The sequence below is a fragment of the Halichoerus grypus genome, chromosome 2, assembly GCF_964656455.1.
Source record: "Halichoerus grypus chromosome 2, mHalGry1.hap1.1, whole genome shotgun sequence".
Lineage (NCBI taxonomy): Eukaryota > Metazoa > Chordata > Mammalia > Carnivora > Phocidae > Halichoerus > Halichoerus grypus.
This window is the reverse complement of record NC_135713.1, coordinates 164,962,755-164,982,581: the sequence shown is the minus strand read 5'-3', so window position 1 is coordinate 164,982,581 and position 19,827 is coordinate 164,962,755. Positions and strand designations below refer to the sequence as shown.

General features: G+C 53.0%; 1 protein-coding gene and 2 long non-coding RNA genes across 4 annotated transcripts in view; 1 reads left to right on the top strand and 2 right to left on the bottom strand.

Annotated features, from left to right (window-relative positions):
* Positions 1-19,827, top strand: part of RPH3AL (rabphilin 3A like (without C2 domains)) — a 137,490-nt gene that overhangs the window by 39,350 nt on the left and 78,313 nt on the right. Inside the window, 2 exon segments of the mRNA XM_078068089.1 lie at positions 12,589-12,700; positions 17,036-17,179. Coding sequence (XP_077924215.1) covers positions 12,624-12,700; positions 17,036-17,179 — 221 coding nt within the window. The 5' untranslated portion in view covers positions 12,589-12,623.
* LOC144381006 (uncharacterized) lies at positions 6,632-7,703 on the bottom strand. The gene is made up of 2 exons (XR_013445402.1): positions 7,565-7,703; positions 6,632-7,431 (listed from the first exon to the last, which is right to left on the bottom strand). It is a non-coding gene; the product is annotated as an uncharacterized LOC144381006 (long non-coding RNA).
* On the bottom strand, positions 17,147-19,664 carry LOC144381193 (uncharacterized). 2 transcript variants are annotated; one of them, XR_013446064.1, is made up of 3 exons: positions 19,522-19,664; positions 18,967-19,200; positions 17,147-17,686 (listed from the first exon to the last, which is right to left on the bottom strand). It is a non-coding gene; the product is annotated as an uncharacterized LOC144381193 (long non-coding RNA). The 2 variants fall into 2 exon arrangements; XR_013446065.1 differs by having other exon boundaries at positions 19,046-19,200; positions 19,522-19,663.

Genomic DNA, 19,827 nt, shown 5'->3' with positions numbered 1-19,827 from the left:
TGGCTCCTGGCAGTGCAGTACTTAACCTTGGAGTTGGAACAGAGAAACGTCTGTTTGTGTTTCCATGAACGAGAGGGGACAGCTGGCTGGCAGATAGCAGGCTAGGTCGGCTGGGGCTTGCCTTGGCTGCTGGCTTTAAGCAAATAGCCAGGGCCAGGGTTCCCGCCCAGGCTCTGGCGAAGCGGGCGGAAGAAGAATGGAGAAGTACCTGGCGGAGCCTGAGAGCCGGTGTCCTGGCGGGGCCGTGCAGGGGCCGCTCGGGGTGACAGCCGTGCCGAAGCTGCTCCTAAAATCCCCTGTCGGCATACCTGAAGATTGGGACTGTACCACGCAGGTGAGAAGGGGTGCACCTGCTTTCCTTCCAGAGGTTTCTCTGCTTCATGGAGAAGTTTCTGCTGGGATCCTCCAACGACGACTCCCAGGTGTGAACTAAACTCAGATTTCCTTTGCAGAAATTGTTTGCCTATGACTTTTCAGACACACACACATTGTGTACATGAAAGGAGGCTTGTCTTTCTGCACTAAAAGACAAGCAGCACTAACACCCCTTACCGTGCACCCCAAGCCAGGTGCCTGGCAGCCCTGGGAGGACTGGGGCATTTTCCGAGTAGAGTCCCTGGGGCCACAGACACCTGATTACCCTGAAAGCTTGTTTTCTTCTGGTAACCTTAATCGAGCTCTAATTCCGTCTCCTGTTCTTTTTTTGTGCCATCGACCCTTTTTTTGATAGTCTGGTGAATCCTGTGGAACCTTTCTCAAGATAATGATTTTAAATGCACAGACAGGATTACAGAGGAGCCAATTATATTGACTTAAAGTTATCAGAATATTTTTTAAAAACAAGCTTTTGATACAGTAATCTCTATCCTCTTTTGAATCATTAACTAAACCACCTTATAGTAGGTCTAATAACTATTATAATTTTGAAGTAGTGATGAACATAAATAGTATTTGGAGATATCCGCAGTTCTGTGATATGTAAATTATCTCTTGGTCTATTAACAACCAAGCCACAGGTACTGATGATATGACTGTGATGTGTTGCCTACATTCATAGTGAAAGAAAGTAGACAATTTCAGATGCAGGTTAATAAAAATAAAGATATAATTTATTCCCCATCCAAGGTCACAGCTCCCCTCTTAAGAACTCCCAAGAGAAGCAATGACCGAAGGAGATTGTTGGTTTTTTGGGGTTTTTTTTAAGATTTTATTTATTTGTTTATTAGAGAGAGAGAGAGAGCACAAGCAGGGGGAGCAGCAGGCAGAGGGAGAAGCAGACTCCCCACTGAGCAGGGAGCCCGATGCAGGACTCGATCCCAGGACCCTGGGACCATGACCTGAGCCGAAGGCAGACGCTTAACCGACTGAGCCACCCAGGCGTCCTGGGGATTGTTTTCTTGAATCCTCTTTTTGCATCAACCATGACAGCTCTCTTAGATTTAGGCTCCTCTCCTAGTTTCCTGCACCTAGGAACTCCAGGGGGCATTTTGGACCAACTTGAGCATCTGTGCATACACACCGAAGGGTCCTCCCAGCCGCTGTCCCTGCCCCCAGGGTAGGGCTTCCCGTTTCTGTTGTTGTCCTGTGTTACAGCTTGAATCGTGTCCCCCAGAGGGTTATGTTGAGTTCCCACCCCCCAGCACCTCAGAATGTGGCCTTATTTTTTTTTTTAAAGATTTTATTTATTTGAGAGAGAGAGAGAGAAAGCACAGAGGGAGAGTGTGAGGGAGAAGCAGGCTCCCCACTGAGCAGAGAGCCCGATGCAGACTTAACCGACTGAGGCACCCACGCGCCCCAGAATGTGGCCTTATTAGGAAATCGGGGCACTGTGGTTGTCCTTGGTTCCAGTGAGGTCATCCTGGAGTCCCCTTGGTCTCGGTCCCATATAGTGAGAGGCACAGGGAGACAACCATGCGAACACGCACAGGAAGAAGGCCACGTGAAGATGAAGACAGAGGTTGGAATGATACAGCTTCAAGCCAAGGAGCACCAAAGATTGCTGTGCAAGCCCTAGCAGCCAAGAGAGAGGCGTGGGACAGATTCCTCTCTAGGTCCTTCAGAGAGAACTTGGCCCCGTCAGCATCTCGGGTTTGGGCTTCTGAGCTCTAGAACTGTGTAAGCCTCCCGATTTGTGGTAAATGGATACAGCAGCCCTAGGAGACTGATACCACGTGGTCTGATGGGGCATGGACCACTGCTCGGGGCCTGGCAGCCAGCCCATGAGGCTGCCTTCCCTCCTGCGTGTGCCCAGGTTGAGTCTAGCCCAGGGGGTCTGGTTACCCTGGGGTGGGGCTCCGCCAACCGTGACTGCCTCGATCTGGGACTTGTACCTGCCCTGTTTTAGGCCTTTCAGAGGTAACAAAAGTGAGCTGTGCCCCTGGGAACATGTAGGCAAAGTGTGTGGCTGTTAAATTGGGAGGGCTGGCACTCGAAGTGAGAGGGGGCAGAAGTGGGATGCTTTGCATCTCATTTCCGTTGGAGGCTCTCCACAGCATTTCAGCCTGGGAATGAGAAAACGGTTTCAGTTAGAGAGACAGGCAGGGGTCTGGGCCCAGCCGAGTGGGCATCGTGGATGAGGATTTACTTCCCTGGGGAGAAGACCCTGCCGTGGTGAGGGAGGCCTCCTACCGCGTGAGGCCTTCTGGGGGCACAAAGAACCACCCCAGCTCACCCTGCAGCAAACTCAGGTGCATGCTCAACCCTCAGTGCTGGTTTGTTGAATGAATGAGGGTGATGGAGCCAAAAGTGGCAGCTTCTTGCCTTTCGGAGGACCACAGCAGACTCTTAGCTCTGTGACTCAGTGGGGATGTGCCATGGAACGGACCACGGGGTGTCCAGGATCGGTTGGCCCAGAAGGCCACAGACAAGAAAGGCTGCAGGAATCCGAGCAGGGGTGTGGGCCTTAGCAAGCCCCGCCCAAAAGGAGGTGGGAGCGGGAGCCATGAGGGCCGGTAGGGTGCCTTACTTATCCTTAGATACAGAAATAAATTCACCCCCATTGCCAAACTGTACTCTACCGCGTGGACTCTGCCTTTCCCGCATGGGTACGTGATTGGTCCATTGTGCCATCATTGTGCCTACTTCTTGTTCCGAGCCTTGCCGTAAACCCTTGTCTAGGTCATTTGTCATTGTGCTATTGACTGTGCTGTTGTTGACCATTCCTCAGGAGTTGGGGTCCTTTCTGGATTTCCTATGGGTCTAGTGGGTGGAAACCACTTTGCAGAGTGGGCCCGAGGCAGGACCGGTGAGGCCTGCGCAGGGGATGGGCCTGCGCGTGGTTAAGGAACTGTGAGGGTCACACTGTGGGGCCTCCGATTCCAGGCCGGGGAGGCTGGGCATCCGTCCATGGGCTGCAAAGGTTAGTATTAGGTCCATAAAGGTGGACCGGCACCCACCATGTTGTGAGTACCGTGCTAGGGACACCGAGGTGCGTCCTGGGAGCTGCGGTGTTCATACGGGTAATAGAGGTGGAGACCCCTCAGGATACGAAGGGGGATGAAATGCTGTGGGGAGGCAAGGGGGGTGGATTTCAAACAGGAGCTGGGTGGGGAGGACTGAGGGAATTCCCAGAGGAGGTGACCAGGCCCCTGCAGGTAGACAGTGTGCAGGAACGACGTTTCCCATGAGAAGTTCTGGAGACAGAGCTGAGCAGCCGGAATGCGTCCAGGTTCCCAGGGGCTGGAGTGTGAGTTTTGTGGAGGGATGTGGTGGCAGGTGAGACCGGAGGCGTAGTTCAGGCCAGATGTAGATGACCTTGAATGTGGCTTCGGGGGTTTTTTTCCTTTGGCAGTGGGGAGCCATTGAAGGTTTTTGAACAAGAGAATCCCATGTCCTGACCTAAGCTTTAAGGATGAGCTCTCTGGCTGCAAGTGAAGGGCGTGAGGCCTCAGGAGGTCCGAAGGCCAACTTTCGAGGCTTTTGCCGTCGTCTGGGCAAAAGAGGCAGAGAACTGAACAGGGCGAGGAGGAAAGAATCACTTAAGGAGGCAGATCTGTCAGGATGCCTGCTGACAGGGTGGGTTCTAGGGACGTTTGTCAGGCAGAAGCTTCCTCAGGGTGCCTCATTCCCCGATCCCTCGAGCCCTGCCTCATGCATAATTAGCCCAAGATACCATAGAGAGGTTCCCTCTGGTTTCAGACAGGCCTCTGAGGCTTCCCGGCTGGCTCTTTCATCCTCCCGGTGTGGCGTGACAGGTGGAGGGACTGTGGATGTCTCAGCTCACCTTATCTTGCTATTAGCATGTTGCCCGTATCATGGTAACCGAACAGATGTCAGGGCCTGTTGCTAAGGGTTCCCTGGAATATTAATACCTGGGCGTAGAACTGAGGGCTCTTACAGGCGTCTCGGAGGCCTTGGGAAGCACCAGCTTGGGGGCAAGTATTTTTTATATTCATCCCTGCTTTTTCTCCCTCCTTTAGACCCTCACCTGCTCCCCTGCCACCCAGGCCCCTGATAGCTAGCTCGTCTCGGGATGGCAGCTGGGCGGTAGCGGGGGGAGCGGCCCCTCTCCCCTCCTGCCCAGGGCAGGCATGGCTGAAGGTGCATAGCAGTGGGTCCCCTGGGGGCTGAATGCAGACTCTGAGGCCTTCCCAGGGCTGCTCTCTGGGTGTCGGCTCAGATTTGGCACCGGGATGAAGCCTCTTTTCCAGCCCTGCACACGCCACCTGAGGAGGCTCCAGGCCCTCCCCCAGCCCCCTCTCCTCACTCTGGCACGGGGGTGGGGGCCGACTGGTTCTGTTTGCCTCCCTCATCTGGGCTTTTGGCCTTCCCACTGTTTGAAAGTCCAACTCCAAACAGCTCGGGGAGGGGGTTTGGCTGGATATTGAGGTCAGGGTGAGGATTTTCTTTATCAGAGATAGTTTGTATTGGTCATATATTGCCATGATAATGCTGCATAACAACCACCCCCAAACTTGGTACCACCTTTATCGTTCCCGAGTCCGTGGGTCAGCCATGGCTCTTGGCTGGACCACGCATTTCATTCATCGTGCTTCAGCAGCTCAGAGACAGCCTCCTGCACCTCACGTGGAGGGATGCACGTTCGCTCGTTCTGTCCCACTGGCTGTTTGGAACCAGGCTCCTGCACTTGCTGGTGACTTGTGTTTGCCTTTGCACGCAGTGTCCCCTCCTAGGCCCTGCGGTTTCTCTGAGCCCTTCCGTTCTGCCTGCTTCATTCCCACTGTTTTCTTTCTTTTTTTTTTTAAGATTTATTTATTTATTTGACAGAGAGAGACACAGGGAGAGAGGAAACACAAGCAGGGGGAGTGGGAGAGGGAGAAGCAGGCTTCCTGCCAAGCAGGGAGCCTGATGCGGGGCTCGATCCCAGGACCCCAGGACCATGACCTGAGCCAAAGGCAGGTGCTTAATGACTGAGCCACCCAGGCGCCCCCCCCCACTGTTTTCTCTGTATCATTTCTTCTCTTCCCATGAGGTTGTCTACCCACAGCACACCCAGGGGAGTCATCGTCCCAGTTGTCTCTGTGGAAGTCTCCCTGAAACAAAATCAAGGAGGCGGAAATGCCAGGGTCTAAAGGTGGGAGACGTAATCACACCAAGGAAAAGGTTATTAGCTTTGGTAGTAGGGCAGTTGCCTCTTGTCCCCACCCTCGCCCTGGCAGGCAGAGTAGAGAGCCCCGGGGTGTGTGTGTGTATAATCCTTCTCAAAGGGCAGGTGGTTTTGCAGCTCCGGACCCTCTGTCGCTCAGACACCGTGCGGGCTGCCTTGTGTCCCGGCACTGTGCTAAAGCACGTGTCCGTTTTGGAACGCTGGGGGTCTGACAGCCGTGTTTTCTTGGATCAGTGACGATTTGTGCTGCTCGGTGGGGTTTATGGGAGTGTGCTCTCATCTTATCCTCACCAGGAGCCTGGGGTGGAGGGGGAGCCCCCGCCCCTGTTTGGAGGAGAACATTGGTTGGAGGGGTGTCACCTGACCACCCGGGTCACTTGGGTCTCCGTGTTCACTTCTGTGTTCACATTACTGGATTCTGAGCGCACGAAGCCCTTTTTTTTTTAATTAACATATAATGTGTTATTTGTTTCAGGGGTACAGGTCTGTGAGCACGAAGCTCTTTAAGGGGACAGAAGGTTTCTTTCAAGTAGATATGAATATTTGTGGAGAGGAGGCCTTTTTTTAGTGATTACAGAACTGTGTGCATTATAAAACCAACTTATTGGAGATTTCCAGATAGGTTTTGAATTCTGGGGTCAAAAATAGAAAATCCACATGAGGCTAATGGGACAGAGCTGCAACTCTGTCACTACAAAAAGTAGTGGATAATTCTAGAAGCACCTTGGAGAGAGTAGGCTGAGGCCTGCAACTGATAGCTTTGAGTGACTGTGAACGTCACTGTGATAAAAGTTTGTCTTAACAATGTATGAGAAAAAAGTATACTTTCCCTTTGGGGAATTTATCCTGAGGAAATGATCAGAGATAGGCACAGAGGTTCATCTCCCAGATACACATTTTTCTGTTGAATATAAATAGAACAAAATTGGAAATGATCTATGTGCTCCCAAGCAGGACAATGATAAAATATATCCAGAATGCTAAGTTAAACAATTAAAAATCATGGTTTTGAGGAATTCTAATAACGTGAGAAAGTACAGTGTGAGAAGAGAACAGCAAACAGGATGTGTGGCAAGAACCCAATTTTATTTGAAATCTCTACAGAAATACCTGGAAAAAAATCGGGAGGCCTTACATTGAGCTGTCAGGAGTCTCCATGTGGGGTGGGTGATGGTGAGCGTGGGCTGGTCTTGCTTGTGATACCCGGCAGAGCCCAGGTCGCGGCCTTGTGCGGGCGCGTCATGGCTGTTGCCCGGTGGGGACAGCCGGCCGTGAATGCAACGTTTGTCTGCGGTGACTAACACCCAGGGTGGTGAGCTTTGGACTTGAGGGAGAGGAAAATTGAATCTCCCTGGAAGAATGAGTTTGTTTTCACCGATCTGCCTCAGAAAGTTGCCTGAGGCTCATGGACTCCTTCCCCACAGAATTGTCTCAGGAAACCATCACCAGGCCCTGGTCCCTGTTCCTGGTCCCCCCGGGGGGAGGGGGTGTGTCCCCTGAGCCCAGGTGCTCCCGAGGGCGCAGCAGGCCTCTATCGGCAGGATGGAGGCAGCCCCTGGAGGCCTGGCGCCCCAGCCTTAGGGCACACAGGCCTCTCGGCAGGGAGGTGGCTCTGGGTGCTGACTCCCCTGTGGGGAGTCCTGAGGAACAAACTGTTTTGTGAGCGAGCAAGTTGCAGAGCATGGCTGGAGCCCAGCTCTGCTCTGAGCACGTTTGGCTTGTTGTCTGAACTGCTCCTTGTCTGGGAACGGCCGTCTCTTTGATGAAGTCAATTCCGCTGAGCACCTACTTTGTAGCAGGCCCTGTGCTGGGCTCCAGAGATGGACAGGGGAAGAGGACACAGGCTCCCCGGGGAGCCTGCAGGCCTGGGGGGGTGGGAGCATGTTGTCAGTAGAGTGGGGGGACTCTGGGTTCCCAGGTCTGAGCCCACCCCCCCCCGGAGCAGTCTTCCGTCCTGCAGAACGCACATGCGTGTGTGCACACGTGCACACCACATACCTCTCTCCTTTGGCTCTTCCCCCTCACAGCTGGAAGGACTTCAGAGACAGGCCTGGCCCCGGCTGCCTGTTCTCCCCTGGTTGGCAGAGGAGGCCGGAGCTCCACGCAGCAGCCCTCTTTCCGCAGACCCTGCTGCCTTGCTTCTCTCTAGGCCCTCAGCCCAGTTCCTCTTTCCCCTGGAGAATGTGTGGTTTGCATTTCCTGCCTTTTCACTTGCCTTCTTTAAGCCACTGTTTGGTTCCCTGGTCAGTTGATTTTTTTTTAAAGATTTTATTTATTCATTTGACAGAGAAAGACACAGCAAGAGAGGGAACACAAGCAGGGGGAGTGGGAGAGGGAGAAGCAGGCTTCCCATGGAGCAAGGAGCCCGATGTAGGGCTCGATCCCAGGACCCTGGGATCATGACCTGAGCCGAAGGCAGACGCCCAGCCGACTGAGCCACCCAGGCGCCCCGTCAGTTGATTTTTGACCGGGACAGATTGGCGTTTGTTCATGCAAGAGTGCAGTCCACGTTCAACTCCCATGGCCCTGCTCTTTGGAAGCTTTAAGGACCCAGCTCTTAAGAGCGCACGGGGCTTTGGGAAGGGGCCCTCCCTGGCCCTCCTCCGGGAGCCACCGCTGGAGGGGAGCAGAGCCCCAGCTGGTGTGTGTTGGCTGGTGGTGAGCACACAGCTTGGCAGAGGAGCCCCCTGGATGGAGAGGGTTCAGGAAGCCAGGGACAGGGCTTGGCTGGCGAGTCAGGGAGCTGGTGGCTCAGGCGGAAGAGATTTGGAGAACCTAAGCTGGCTCCGTTGGCAGTTTCCCAACGTGTGGCCCTTCCTCTCTCACCACCTGTCCCGAGGCTGCTCTGTGTGGGCGGAGGACAGCTGTGCCTTACACGACGCTAGCTGCAGCCTGGGCAGAAGCCCGAGTTCTCTCCCGGAGCCACCCCTGTGGACAGGCTTAGCCGTGATCGTAGCAGATCTCAGCATGGATGAGGACCCTGCCGGCCCGTGTTCACAGCCCGAGGCCCCGGGAGGTGACGTCTGTCTGCTCGCCTTCCCTGAAGCTCAGGAGTAAGAGGCAGGGGACAGGGGGTGCCTTCCTGCTCCCGCTCCAGGGGACTGGCTGGGGTGGGGCTCACTTCCCACCTCCCAGGCTGGAGCAGCCACCAGCCTCCTGCCTCAGGACCCTTCTCTAGCCGCCCCCCCCCCCCCGCCTGCCACCTGTGCCTCCCCACTGCAGCTTATCGGAATCACTCAGGGTGGTCCCTCCAGTCTGTCTCAGCCGCTTTGGGGACCTATGAGAAAACACAGGCCCAAGGAAGATAACTGACTGGTTCCTGGCCTTCCAGTAAGTTTGCATAAAAGCCAGACTTTCGTGGGTCTTTTCTCTCCTCCTTGGGTCTTCTTTCCCCCTTCTTTACTGCCCCCCAAATCCTTCCCTCCGCCCTACGGCGGAAGGCGATCCAATACAGAGACATTACTATGGAACGAAGGGTTAGTAGACCAGCACAGTTAGCTGTGTGACCTTTCCTCAGTCTCTTAACCTCCCTTGTTTCTCTTCTGTCCAACAGGAAAAACAGTGATGAGAGTTAGAAAGAACAGAACAGAATAGCCAGAATAACAGAATAGTGGGTGGTTGCAGAGTTGTTTTGGCTAAAGTTTTAAAAACAAAAGAAGAGGAATAGAACTCAAATGGGTCACAGGAAAGATAAATGTTAGCTTGGGGGTTCTCTTGCCAGTGATCTCCAAGGACCTTGCTCCCCTAGGAAGTGACCCAAAGGGGACAAAAGGGGTTCATTCCCTAAAGATTGATTTCAGCCTGTGAGGAACTGCTGCATCTTCTCTCCACCTGTGCTGTCTTCTCCTGGATGTCCCCACCTGTCCTCACCATAAAGGAGATGAAGGTTTGAGCCTGAGAGCATAGGACCCCTTCTTTCTCCTCAACCCCCCCCCACCCCCCAGCTGTACACATTCTGGGCTTAGAAGCTTCTGTGGGTGTGTCTGGTAGAGAAGAGGGGCCACCCCCTCCTCACTGTGTCCAGCTGCCCCCGCAGGCCGTGGTAGATCCCAAATGACCAACTGGATGCCCAATATACCCAGGCCGGGTCTCTCCTGGTCAGGGAGACCCCCATCACTTCCATTTCTTGAAGCTCCTAGAGTATTCTTTTAAACAATAATAAGGAGGGCTAATGAATTGTAGTGTGATCTAAACATTTACTTGGAACAGAGTAATGCTTTTCATACCCACGTGGCAGTGTGATTGTACTATTCACAAGATAACAAATTCTGAAAAACAACAAAACAAACCGTAGAGCACTGAAGGCTGGATGTGGGACGCTGGTTTACACTTGTGTGATGAGTGTGTCATTTTTGACCCTGTCTGTGTTTCCCTGGATCGTATGTTAGCCTCATTTGGGAGAAGGTCAAGACTTTGGATTTGAGGAGGCCCTTGGGTGATGGTGGCGTCCTAGTGCTGGGCCTGGCCATGGGGTCTCCACACGTGGCTCTTTAGGGTCTGGATGTGCCCAGCGCTCTCTCCCAAGGTGGCCCACAGTGGAGAGCAGGTGCTTGGATGTGCTGCATGGGATAGAGAGACCACTGCAGTCAAGGTCATGGGCTTGGTCTCTGTGGCTACAGCCAACACGCTGACCCCTGCTGGTCATCATAGAAATCGGTGACATTGGTCTGGAACAGTAGTTCTCAAACCATGAGCCAGGGATCCCTGGGGGGTCTCTGACACCTTTCAGAAAATCCACAGGGTCAAAACTATTTCATAATAATAATAAAATGCTGCATCCCATTCTCTCACAAATGTACAGAAAAGGAAAAGTTCATTAATACGGTTTCAGATGCCACATTTGAACTAATCTTTAAGAAACTACCATCTGTTGAATCTGGTACACTATGAAAGAAGAATATCCACAATTATCTGGAAAGACTGTTAAAATACTCCAACCGTAGTACATATTTGTGAGAGTCTAGACGTCCGTCATGCACTTGAACAAAACCACATAATCACAAAAGATTGAACAAAAAATCGGATATGAACATCCAGCTGACTTTTGTGAACCAAACATTACACAGATTTTTAAAAATGTAAAACAAAGCCATTATTTTCACTAGTTGTTTTTTGTTCTGAAAACATAGCTTTCTAAATAAAATATATGAACATCTAATGGGTTTATTGTTTTTTGATGAATTAAAATTAAATTTTTCCCTCAGTTTTAATTTCTAATGTAGTAAGTATCAATAGATACAGCCCACATAATTTGCTGTTCTCAATAATTTTTATTACCGTTTAATGAGATATAGTTCATATACCATAAAATTCACATTCTAGAAGGATATTCATTGGTCTTAGTTTATTCTCAAAGTTGTGCAACCATCACCACGACCTAATTCCAGAATATTTTCATGACCCCAAAAAGAAACCCTGAACCCATTAGCAGAAACTCATTCCTTCTTCCCGCCACCCGCACTCCAGCCCCTGACAACCATTAATCTACTTGCTGTCTCTGTGGATTTGCCTGTTCCGGACATTTCTTGTAAATGGAATAATACAACATGTGATCTTTTGTGACTGGCTTTTTTTTTTTTTTTAAAGTAGGCTCCACACCCACCCACATGGGGCCCAGTGTGGAGCTTGAACTCACGACCCTGAGATCAAGACCTGGGCTGAAATCAAGAGCCGGACACTTAACTGACTGAGCCACCCAGGTGCCCCTTTTATGCCTGGCTTCTTACACTTAGCATAATGTTTTCAAGGTTCAGCCACATTATAGCCTTTATCAGTACTTCACTTTTAATGGCTGAATAATATTCCATTGTGTATGGATAATGCCAAATGATCTACATTTATCAGTTGGCAGATACTGGAATTATTTCCACTTTTAGCTGTTATGAATAATACTGCTATGAACATCCATAAGCAAGCTTTTTTTTTTAAAGATCTTATTTATTTGAGAGAGAGAGAGCTTAAGTAGGGGGAGCGGCAGGCAGCGGGAGAGGGAAAAGCAGGCTTCCCGCAGAGCAGGGAGCCCGATGCTGGCCTCGATCCCAGGACCCTGAGATCATGACCTGAGCTGAAGGCAGACACTTAACTGACTGAGCCACCCAGGTGCCCCACCAACCTCAGTAGTTTTTAAGGGTATGAAGGATTCCTGTGTTTGAAATCTGTTGGTCTAGATGGGATTGGGCCAGAGCAGTGTGGATAACTCAGTGCAGCCCCTCATCTTTGCTCTGGGATTGAGTTACCATCCCCCTGCTCTCCCCCAACACACACACACACACACACTCCAGCATACATGTGCAGTACCCTTATGCTAGATCATCAAAGAGCTGGTCATAGCCTTGGTGGCAAGGAGAAAGGCAGCTGAGCTGGACCACGCACGTTAAAGCACCAGGAAGTTCTGGAGCAGGGTGGCCTCCCTGCAGGATTCCCGAAGGTGCCATCTCCCTTGTAGTCCTGGCCGTAGCTGTGGCTCCCCATCCTCCTTCCGGCTCTGGGGAGCCCTGTGATGGTTGGCAGAACATGCTGGGGAGCAGAACCCGTGAAGGTGGCCACGTTTAGCTACACCTGTGGTCCTGGAGCAGCCACAGTGGGTCCCCCAGCTTTGGGAGGGGGCATACGGCTCCCCCGGGCTGTCTAGCTGTGTGCCCCCCGGCCCCAGCCCCTGCTGCTCAGCACCGTGCTCAGTACGGTAGGGGCTGTACTTGGGAGAGGCAGGAGTCAAGTGCCCTCCACTTGTGCCTCTTCCCCCCCCCTTCTGCTTCTAACTTCTGATGTCCTGCCAGTCATGTCCAATCTGGTCACTTAGCCGCATGAGCCACCTAGTCAACCCTCCCCGAATTATGATCCTTTCAAAAGAGGAGCTTTGAGGGAACAGTATTTAGCCAGAGGATTCTGATGGCGAGGCATCTGCAGGCAGCCAGATACAGGGATGCGCCGGAAGTGCCAGTGCTTGGTGCCTGAGGGACCCTGGCTGCTGTCTGCACCCCAGCTGATGATGTGCTCTTGATTTTTCCCCCTTCTCACCTCAGATGTGACTCCTGGCCCTGGGTGGGCACTTGGAGCCATGGCCGACACCATCTTCGGCAGTGGGAATGACCAGTGGGTTTGCCCCAACGATCGGCAGCTCGCTCTGCGAGCCAAGTGAGTATCTCCAAGGTCCTACCAGGCCTGCCTTCCCTCCCTGTCCCCGCTTCCCTCCTTCTGGGAGCAAGATTCAATATCAGGGACCCAGAAAGAGAAGTTTGGAGACAAGTGCATGTCTGATGCACACCACACTCCAGGCCCCGAGGTCGGCACTGAACAGCCATTCACTCATTTGCCATGTGGAATGTACCCTCATTTCTCGGAGGAGGAAAGGGAGGCTGCGCTCCTTGCCCATGGCAAGCCGGGGACCCACGCCCAGGCCCCTCTGATTCCCAGGCCTACAGCAGGCTGCAGGGAGCCAAACCACTTCCTCTGCCTTCTCTGGTGAGAGTACGTCACTGAGCCTTCAGTCCCTGAGCCCCTGGAGGCGGGGAGCCTTTGATACCTGGATGCCCGCTTCACGGCGAGGGCCTCACACTGACAGGACAGAGCAAAGGCTGATCAAGTGAACCAAGAGTTGCCCGCCGGGCTGAAACACAGCCAGCCTCGAAGTGTCCCCAGTCTCCTCCAGTACACTGCCAGGGTCTCTCTGGTTCTGGTTTGTCCCCTTCAGGTCCCAGCTTTCCTCTTATCCCTCAGCCTGGTGACCCCTCAGACCCAGTTAGGTCAGTCCATCTCTACCCACTTTCCCCACTGTGGCCAGAGACCAGGGCCTCCCAGATGCCTCTCCTGCCTTCCAGGCTTCCCTCTCCATCCAGGGATTTGGAGGTCCCTGGTGTCTGATAAGCCCCCAAGAAGGCCTCTTCATCTGTCAAACCACGCCAATTATGGGAGCCAGCATTTCCCAAATGGGACCAAGTTCAAGAAATTTGCAGTTAGATGTTATAGGCCTGCAGGGGGACAGAGCTGAAACATCAAAGAGGGATAGAAAAATTAATCCGAACCGCCCAAGAGTGGAGTCCTGCATGATTTGCAGGAATCTCTGTGCAACAGTTAATTTGTCCCTCTCACCGGGATGGCTCGGCTCCTTTCAGCCCCCTGCACAGCCCCCGCGGGGGAGAGAGCAGGGATGAAGCCGGCAGCTCTCCTTCTCTGCTCCGATGCCAGGCGAGATGATGGGTCCTCCCTGGCAGGATACAAGGAGCTGGGGAGAGCTGTGCTCTCAGTGTGACCCCTGGTGACCCCTCTGGCATTTCCTTCAGTTCTCCCTGACCTTGTCTTGCACTCAGCAGCAGCCCGAAGCTGTTGTAGCATCTTTTAGTAGAACAGATGCTTTTATCTCCTCCCCAGGGTGTGCTGCCTTGTAATGCCAGGCTCCGTAAAGGAGAATACTACAAAGCTTGCATCCGGGTCCTGTGCCCCGAGGGTTCCTCTGGGAGGCCTGGGGAAGTTGCCTTCCCTGGCTTCAGCTCAGGTCTGTCCTCAAGCACCATCAGACATTTTCTAAACCCCTACTATGTGCCAGGCGCCGATTGCACAGCAGTGAACAAGACCAACGTGGTCCTTTTTCTTAAGGCACTGGTGGGGAGAGGTGAGCATTATACATATAATTACCCATGTGCAGCTACTTCGACAGCAGAGACAGGCAGTGGGGTGAAGGCAGGTGCTAACTTAATCTGGGGATTTGGAGAGGCTTCCCTGAGAATATGATGTTTATGTTGAGTCCTGGAGTAGGGATAAATGTTAGATGGAAATAGGGGAAGGGAGCTTCTAGGCAGAAGGTACAGCTTGTGCAAAGGCCCTGAGGTAGAAGGAACAGGACATGTAGAGGGCCTGACAGGAGGCCAGTGTGGCTTGAGTACAGAGTGAGGTGGTGAATGAGGTGAACGGAAGCTGGGGAAGTGGGCAGGAGCCAGATGGTGTAGGGCTCGTCCTCCAGACTCACATTCTAGAGAGGAGACAGAGGGTCCTACTTGGCCTTGAAATAATGCTTAAGCCCCATGATGGAGCTATGCCTGAACTTTCTGGGAAATCTGAGAATGGACTCAACCCATCTTGGAGGGGATCTTTACCAGGAATCTAAGAGAAGTCCTTTTTTTTTTTTTTTTTAAGATTTTATTTATTTTGGTGGGGAGCGTGAGCAGGGAAGGGGGAGGAAGAGGGAGAGGGAGGCAGGGCTGTCAGCAGCCGCTGACCATGGACTCCTTGGGTCAGGAGGCTGGCCAGCCATCTAACCGCTCTCAGCCTCCTCTGCTGAAAAAAGGGGAGGCTGAAGGGGAGGCCGGCCTTAAGTGATCACAGGAGGGTCTGGTGCGAGGAGGTCTGCTGTGCTCTGGGCTGGCGCCAGGAGCTAGCTGGGTAGGAGTTGCACCCTCCAGGATGGATGGCAGTGCCAGTGCCATGCCCTCCTATTTCTGTGTCCTGGGCCTGCCTTTTTCCACGGGGAGGCCTGAGCTTAGGGACCCTGTTTTCCAGTTCTCCTTCCCTGGCCCAGGGAGTCACACACGGAGGGTGTCCTGGCCAATCCCTGACTACCTGAATCCCTGCAATACTCAGGTGGAGAAAACCTGCAGCTCGGGGTGGGCGAGTGTTGCTTCAGGGCCTAAACCGCTCGAGTCTGCTCAGTACACAGAGGAAAGGTGGGTGTGTGCCCCTGCCCACTCCAAGGACTGGCCCCCCTTCCTCTGACTCCCAGCTCTGCCCCTTTCCCTCTGTTTGCTTCCCCCGGCTCTGTGAGGACTGCTTCAAAAAGCGTTGGTCTAGGGCAGTGCTTCTTTTTGACTTGGAGACATAGGCAGGCTAGAAGTCTGGAGCCCCTCAGTACGGCACCTTACTTCATGTCTCTGCACCTTTGCACATGTGGCTTTTCTTTGCCTGAACACCATCTCCTTCTTTCTGTGGGGGAAGCACCTGTTCATCTTGCAAAACCCTGCAGGAGCACTGCTTCTTTGGTCAAGCCATTCCTGATGGTTCTGCCCATGAGAATTATAGTAATCATCATTAAGTACCACTGATTAAGCAATTGGGCATTTGCTGTATGCAGAGCACTTGGTATACTCTGTCTCATTTACTCCGCGTGGCATCCCTTAAAGGGACAGAGCAGGAAATCCGGGATGAGCAGCTGCCCACATTCTCACGGCTGGGAAGGGACCGAGCCAAAGGTAAGACCATCCAGTGGCCTCCGGTCTGAGCCCTTCACCTTAACCAGCCTGCTGGACCTACAGAGGAAGGACATGTTCTTTAGCTCCCCTGACGTACACCGTGTCGATAGTTGGCTGCAGTAGCCCAGATGGGGCAGTGAAGTGAGACCACCGGTGTCCATCTGTGTCAGGGAGCACCAGGAAGGCGTCCACAGCCTCATCCTCTTGCCCTGTGTCCTGCAGCAGAGACTCTTGCTTGCTGTCCCTTCTTTAGGGAAGCCCAGCAGCATGACCCCAACACCTACCGAGCCTGGCCTCGAAGTGGACGCCCAGTAAATAGGTCTTGAACGAAATAGCTCTTCTCATTTTTCATTAAGTAAATATTGGTGTCATTGATTGGGCATCTTGTGTCCCCAAGCCTCTTGTCATTCTTTGAGGTGGTGACTTTGCCCTCTGGCCCACCTCTGTGTTCCTAGCACCTGGCACAGAATGTCTTGGACAGGCTGGGACCCTGGGCAGCGAGTTGGGGCTTGGTCTGCTGCTGCCACTCCCATTCCCTCCACAAAGATAGGAAGGGCGTGAGTTCTTCCCCTCAGCCCCCGGGCGCAGCCTCGGGAGGTGGCACTCCTGCCACCTCCCCTCCTTCTGTGCAGTGGCACTGCCCTCCTGCCCTCAAACCCTCTCATTTGCAAACTGCTGTGGGCATCTCCTTTCATACTCAGGGTTCGTTTTTGATCTAATTACCATTCTTTCCTATCCCACAGTAAGCTCCATTTCACTTAGATGCCGCAGAGCTCAGTCTTTTTTTTTTTTTTTTAAAGATTTTATTTATTTGACACAGAGAGCACAAGGGAGGAGCGGGGCCCAGGGAGAGGGAGAAGCAGACTCCCCGCTGAGCAGGGAGCCCAATGTGGGACTCCATCCCAGGACCCTGGGATCATGACCTGAGCCGAAGGCAGATGCTTCACCGACTGAGCCACCCAGGCGCCCCAGATCTCAGTCTTGCTGATCTTCCGTGCTCTTCCCTCACAGCCCCACGTGCTGTGGCAGTGGCCTTCTCTGTCCAGAGGGTCGCACCCCGCGCTCCTGCCTCCCGCCATGCTAAGGTGGCACCGCTGGTCTTTGTGGGGCCCGGTGGCTGGCAGGTGTCAGAGCCAGCACTCAAAACATCTGCCCTGTTCCCTGAACCCCTCTTCTGGACACACAGCACCTGGGCTGTCCCCAGACTGTTCTGCGGGGGGCGCTTCGGGATATGGTGGGGCCACCTGAGTTTGCACTGCGGTGGCCTCAGGGCCGGCTGTGCTTTCTCCAGGCTGCAGACGGGCTGGTCTGTGCACACCTACCAGACAGAGAAGCAGAGGAAGAGCCAGTGCCTCAGCCCAGCCGAGGTGGAGGCCATCCTGCAGGTCATCCAGAGGGCAGAGCGGCTGGATGTCATGGAGCAGCAGAGAATCGGGTAAGGGCTGCTTCTGAGCTGGGGCGGGAGGGAGCAAGATCCTTGAGAGGGAAGCAGAGTCATTTAGTGTCAGATCGGGGGCGCTGAGAGTGGCACCCTGGGTCCTAGCGCTGGCTTTCACCGCAGGGAGTGAGTCCTCTCTGCCCGAACACCCCTGGGGTGTAGATGCATAACCCAGCCCCGCAAAGCCTCCGTACACTCCTCTGTGAGAAGGGGTTAGTGGCTCCTGCGTGGGCCCGAGGCCGTGGGGGGATGAATGAGCATCGTGAGGGGCTCTTCAGCTCCACACACGTGAGGGTCAGCCGTGGTCCAGCCGCAGGAGGGATTTGAGTGGAAGTTGAGCCTGGACGGTCCTGCCCCAGCAAGGACTCCAGGAAGAGATGCTCTCCAGCTTGTTCTAAGCTCTTCTCCTGGCCTCCAGCATCCCGAGCTGACCCCTATACAGCCTTCGGGCAGTTTGGTCGTGTCTCCTTTTGTTTGTTGAGTTACCAAAGCAATTCATACCTCCTAGAAAATTGGAAAGACACAGAAAAACACAAGTAGGAAAACACAAACGCAGTGCATCGCATCGGACAGGATTTAATTTGATTCTGATCTCCTTGTTCTTCTTCTGTTCATCTTTTTCATTAAGTATGTGATCATTTAAAAAGTCAGACACTGTAGAAATGCACAGTTCTAAAAGCGAAAGCACCACTACAAGGACCCTGCTGTCCAGTTTGTTAAATGTGCCTCAATAATACGGACATATCATTACTGTCGTTTTATTACAAAAAGGGTGTATATCAGACAGACCAGTTGTCTTTAGCTTTTTTTCCCCACATAGGCTGCCTGACCCTGCCCTCTCCTAGGGTCCTACGAGGAGCTGTGCAGCCCCACGCTCATGACTGACAAGCCAGCGCCGCATCCCTCAGGCTCCCCCAGGAGGGCATTCTGGGAGCCGGTGGGGGTGTTTCATGTGGGCTCCCTGATGCAGCAGGAAGTGTTTGCACCCCCCCATCCGTCTGGCCCCCACTGTGAACACTGGGTTTGACAGAGATGTGGAATGACCCAGAAGGCGGTGCCTCAGACTGTCTCAGAAGGAGGAGGTGTATCCTGTTTCCATGAGTTAGAAGGGTTGTACTCACGGGGCCCCTGTGAACAAGTAGTTCAGGCCAGAGCTCAAGCTGGGTTTATTTCCGGGGCCTTGCAGTTTCCTGGGTGAGCGACAGTGTGGAAGGGACCTCTGCGGACGTCAGAGGGCATGTAGGTAGAGGCGGCTCCCCCTTGGCCCCCAGGCAGAGCCTGATCACCTCCGGGGAGAGTGGGGGGCTGCGGATCTCGGTGTTGGGCCCTGGGCTCCACCTCTTAGGAACTGTGTAACGCTGGTGGGAAGTGACTTTATATCTCTGAGCCTCAGTCTTGTTATTGTTAAAATGGGGGAAAATAGCATCCTCCTCCCCGGGAGGTTGAGATAATGTACCTGCACTCTGTCCCGTGTTCCTTCATTCAAGAATTTTCCCTGAGTGTCCCCTGGGGATGGAGACACCGTGGCCATCAAAACAGAAGTGGCCACCAGTTTTGTGAGGGTTGAAGTGTTGCTATGAAAAGAGGGAGTCACAGTGGGCTGAGGGGCCATGGGACCCTGAGGGGAGTCACCTATCCTAGGCTTAGCAGGGTTCAGGGATGGCTCCTGGACACTCGGCATCAGAGGTTAAAGAAAAGCTCTTTTTCTTTCTTCCTCCAGCTTCTTCATCCACACACTTGCTCAGACCAAAACCTCTACATCATCCCAGATCTCTCTCTCTTACCTCCTGTATCCGTTTTCCATGGATGCTGCCTCAGTGCCCCTTTGCTGGGCCTCCCAGCATCTCCTGCTGGCTTCCTCACCTGCACTCCCTTGTTGTAGTCCTGGCTTTCCACAGCGGCTGGAGTGAGCTTTTAAAACTGCCACTTGGGGGGCGCCTGGCTGGCTCAGTCAGAAGAGCCCGGGACTCTTTATCTTGGGGTCCTGAGTTTGAGCCCCACATCAGGTGTAGAGATTACTTAAATGAATAAATAAGTAAGTAAGTTAGTAAATAATACTTTTAAAAGTTAAAATAAAAAAAATTAAAATGTCCCTTAGATCAAATCCCTCCTCTACTTAAAACTCTTCAGTGGCTTCATGTTGATCTTAGAAAATAATCCAAATTCCATTTTGTGTCCTACAAAACCCATGTAATCTGTCCCCTCCTCGCTCCTCCAGGGAATGGCCACACTGGCCTCCCTGCTGTTCTAATGTGCCAAGGCCTTTGTCTTCGCCTCCCCCACCAGCTGTTCCCTCTGCCTGGAGTCCCCCCCCCGCCCCCCCCAGGCCTGCTCTTCACCTGGTTTGGCCTTGTCCTCCTTTAGCTCTCAGTTCACATGTTCTCAGAGAGGCCTTCACTGATCACCACCTGACATGCTGCCTCTCAGTCTTCTCCCCACGCACTTACTTGATTTCATAGCACTCCCCCTGTCTGAAGTCAGTTTGCTTGTTGACTTTTTATGGACTTTATCTTTATTGAACATATGTTCTATGAGAGCAGGGACCATGTCTATCTCTGGCTTGTTTGCTACAATATCCCCAGGGTGTGGCACATCGTAGGTACTCAATTAATAGTTGGGGAGCGAATGAATGTTTAGGAGGTAGC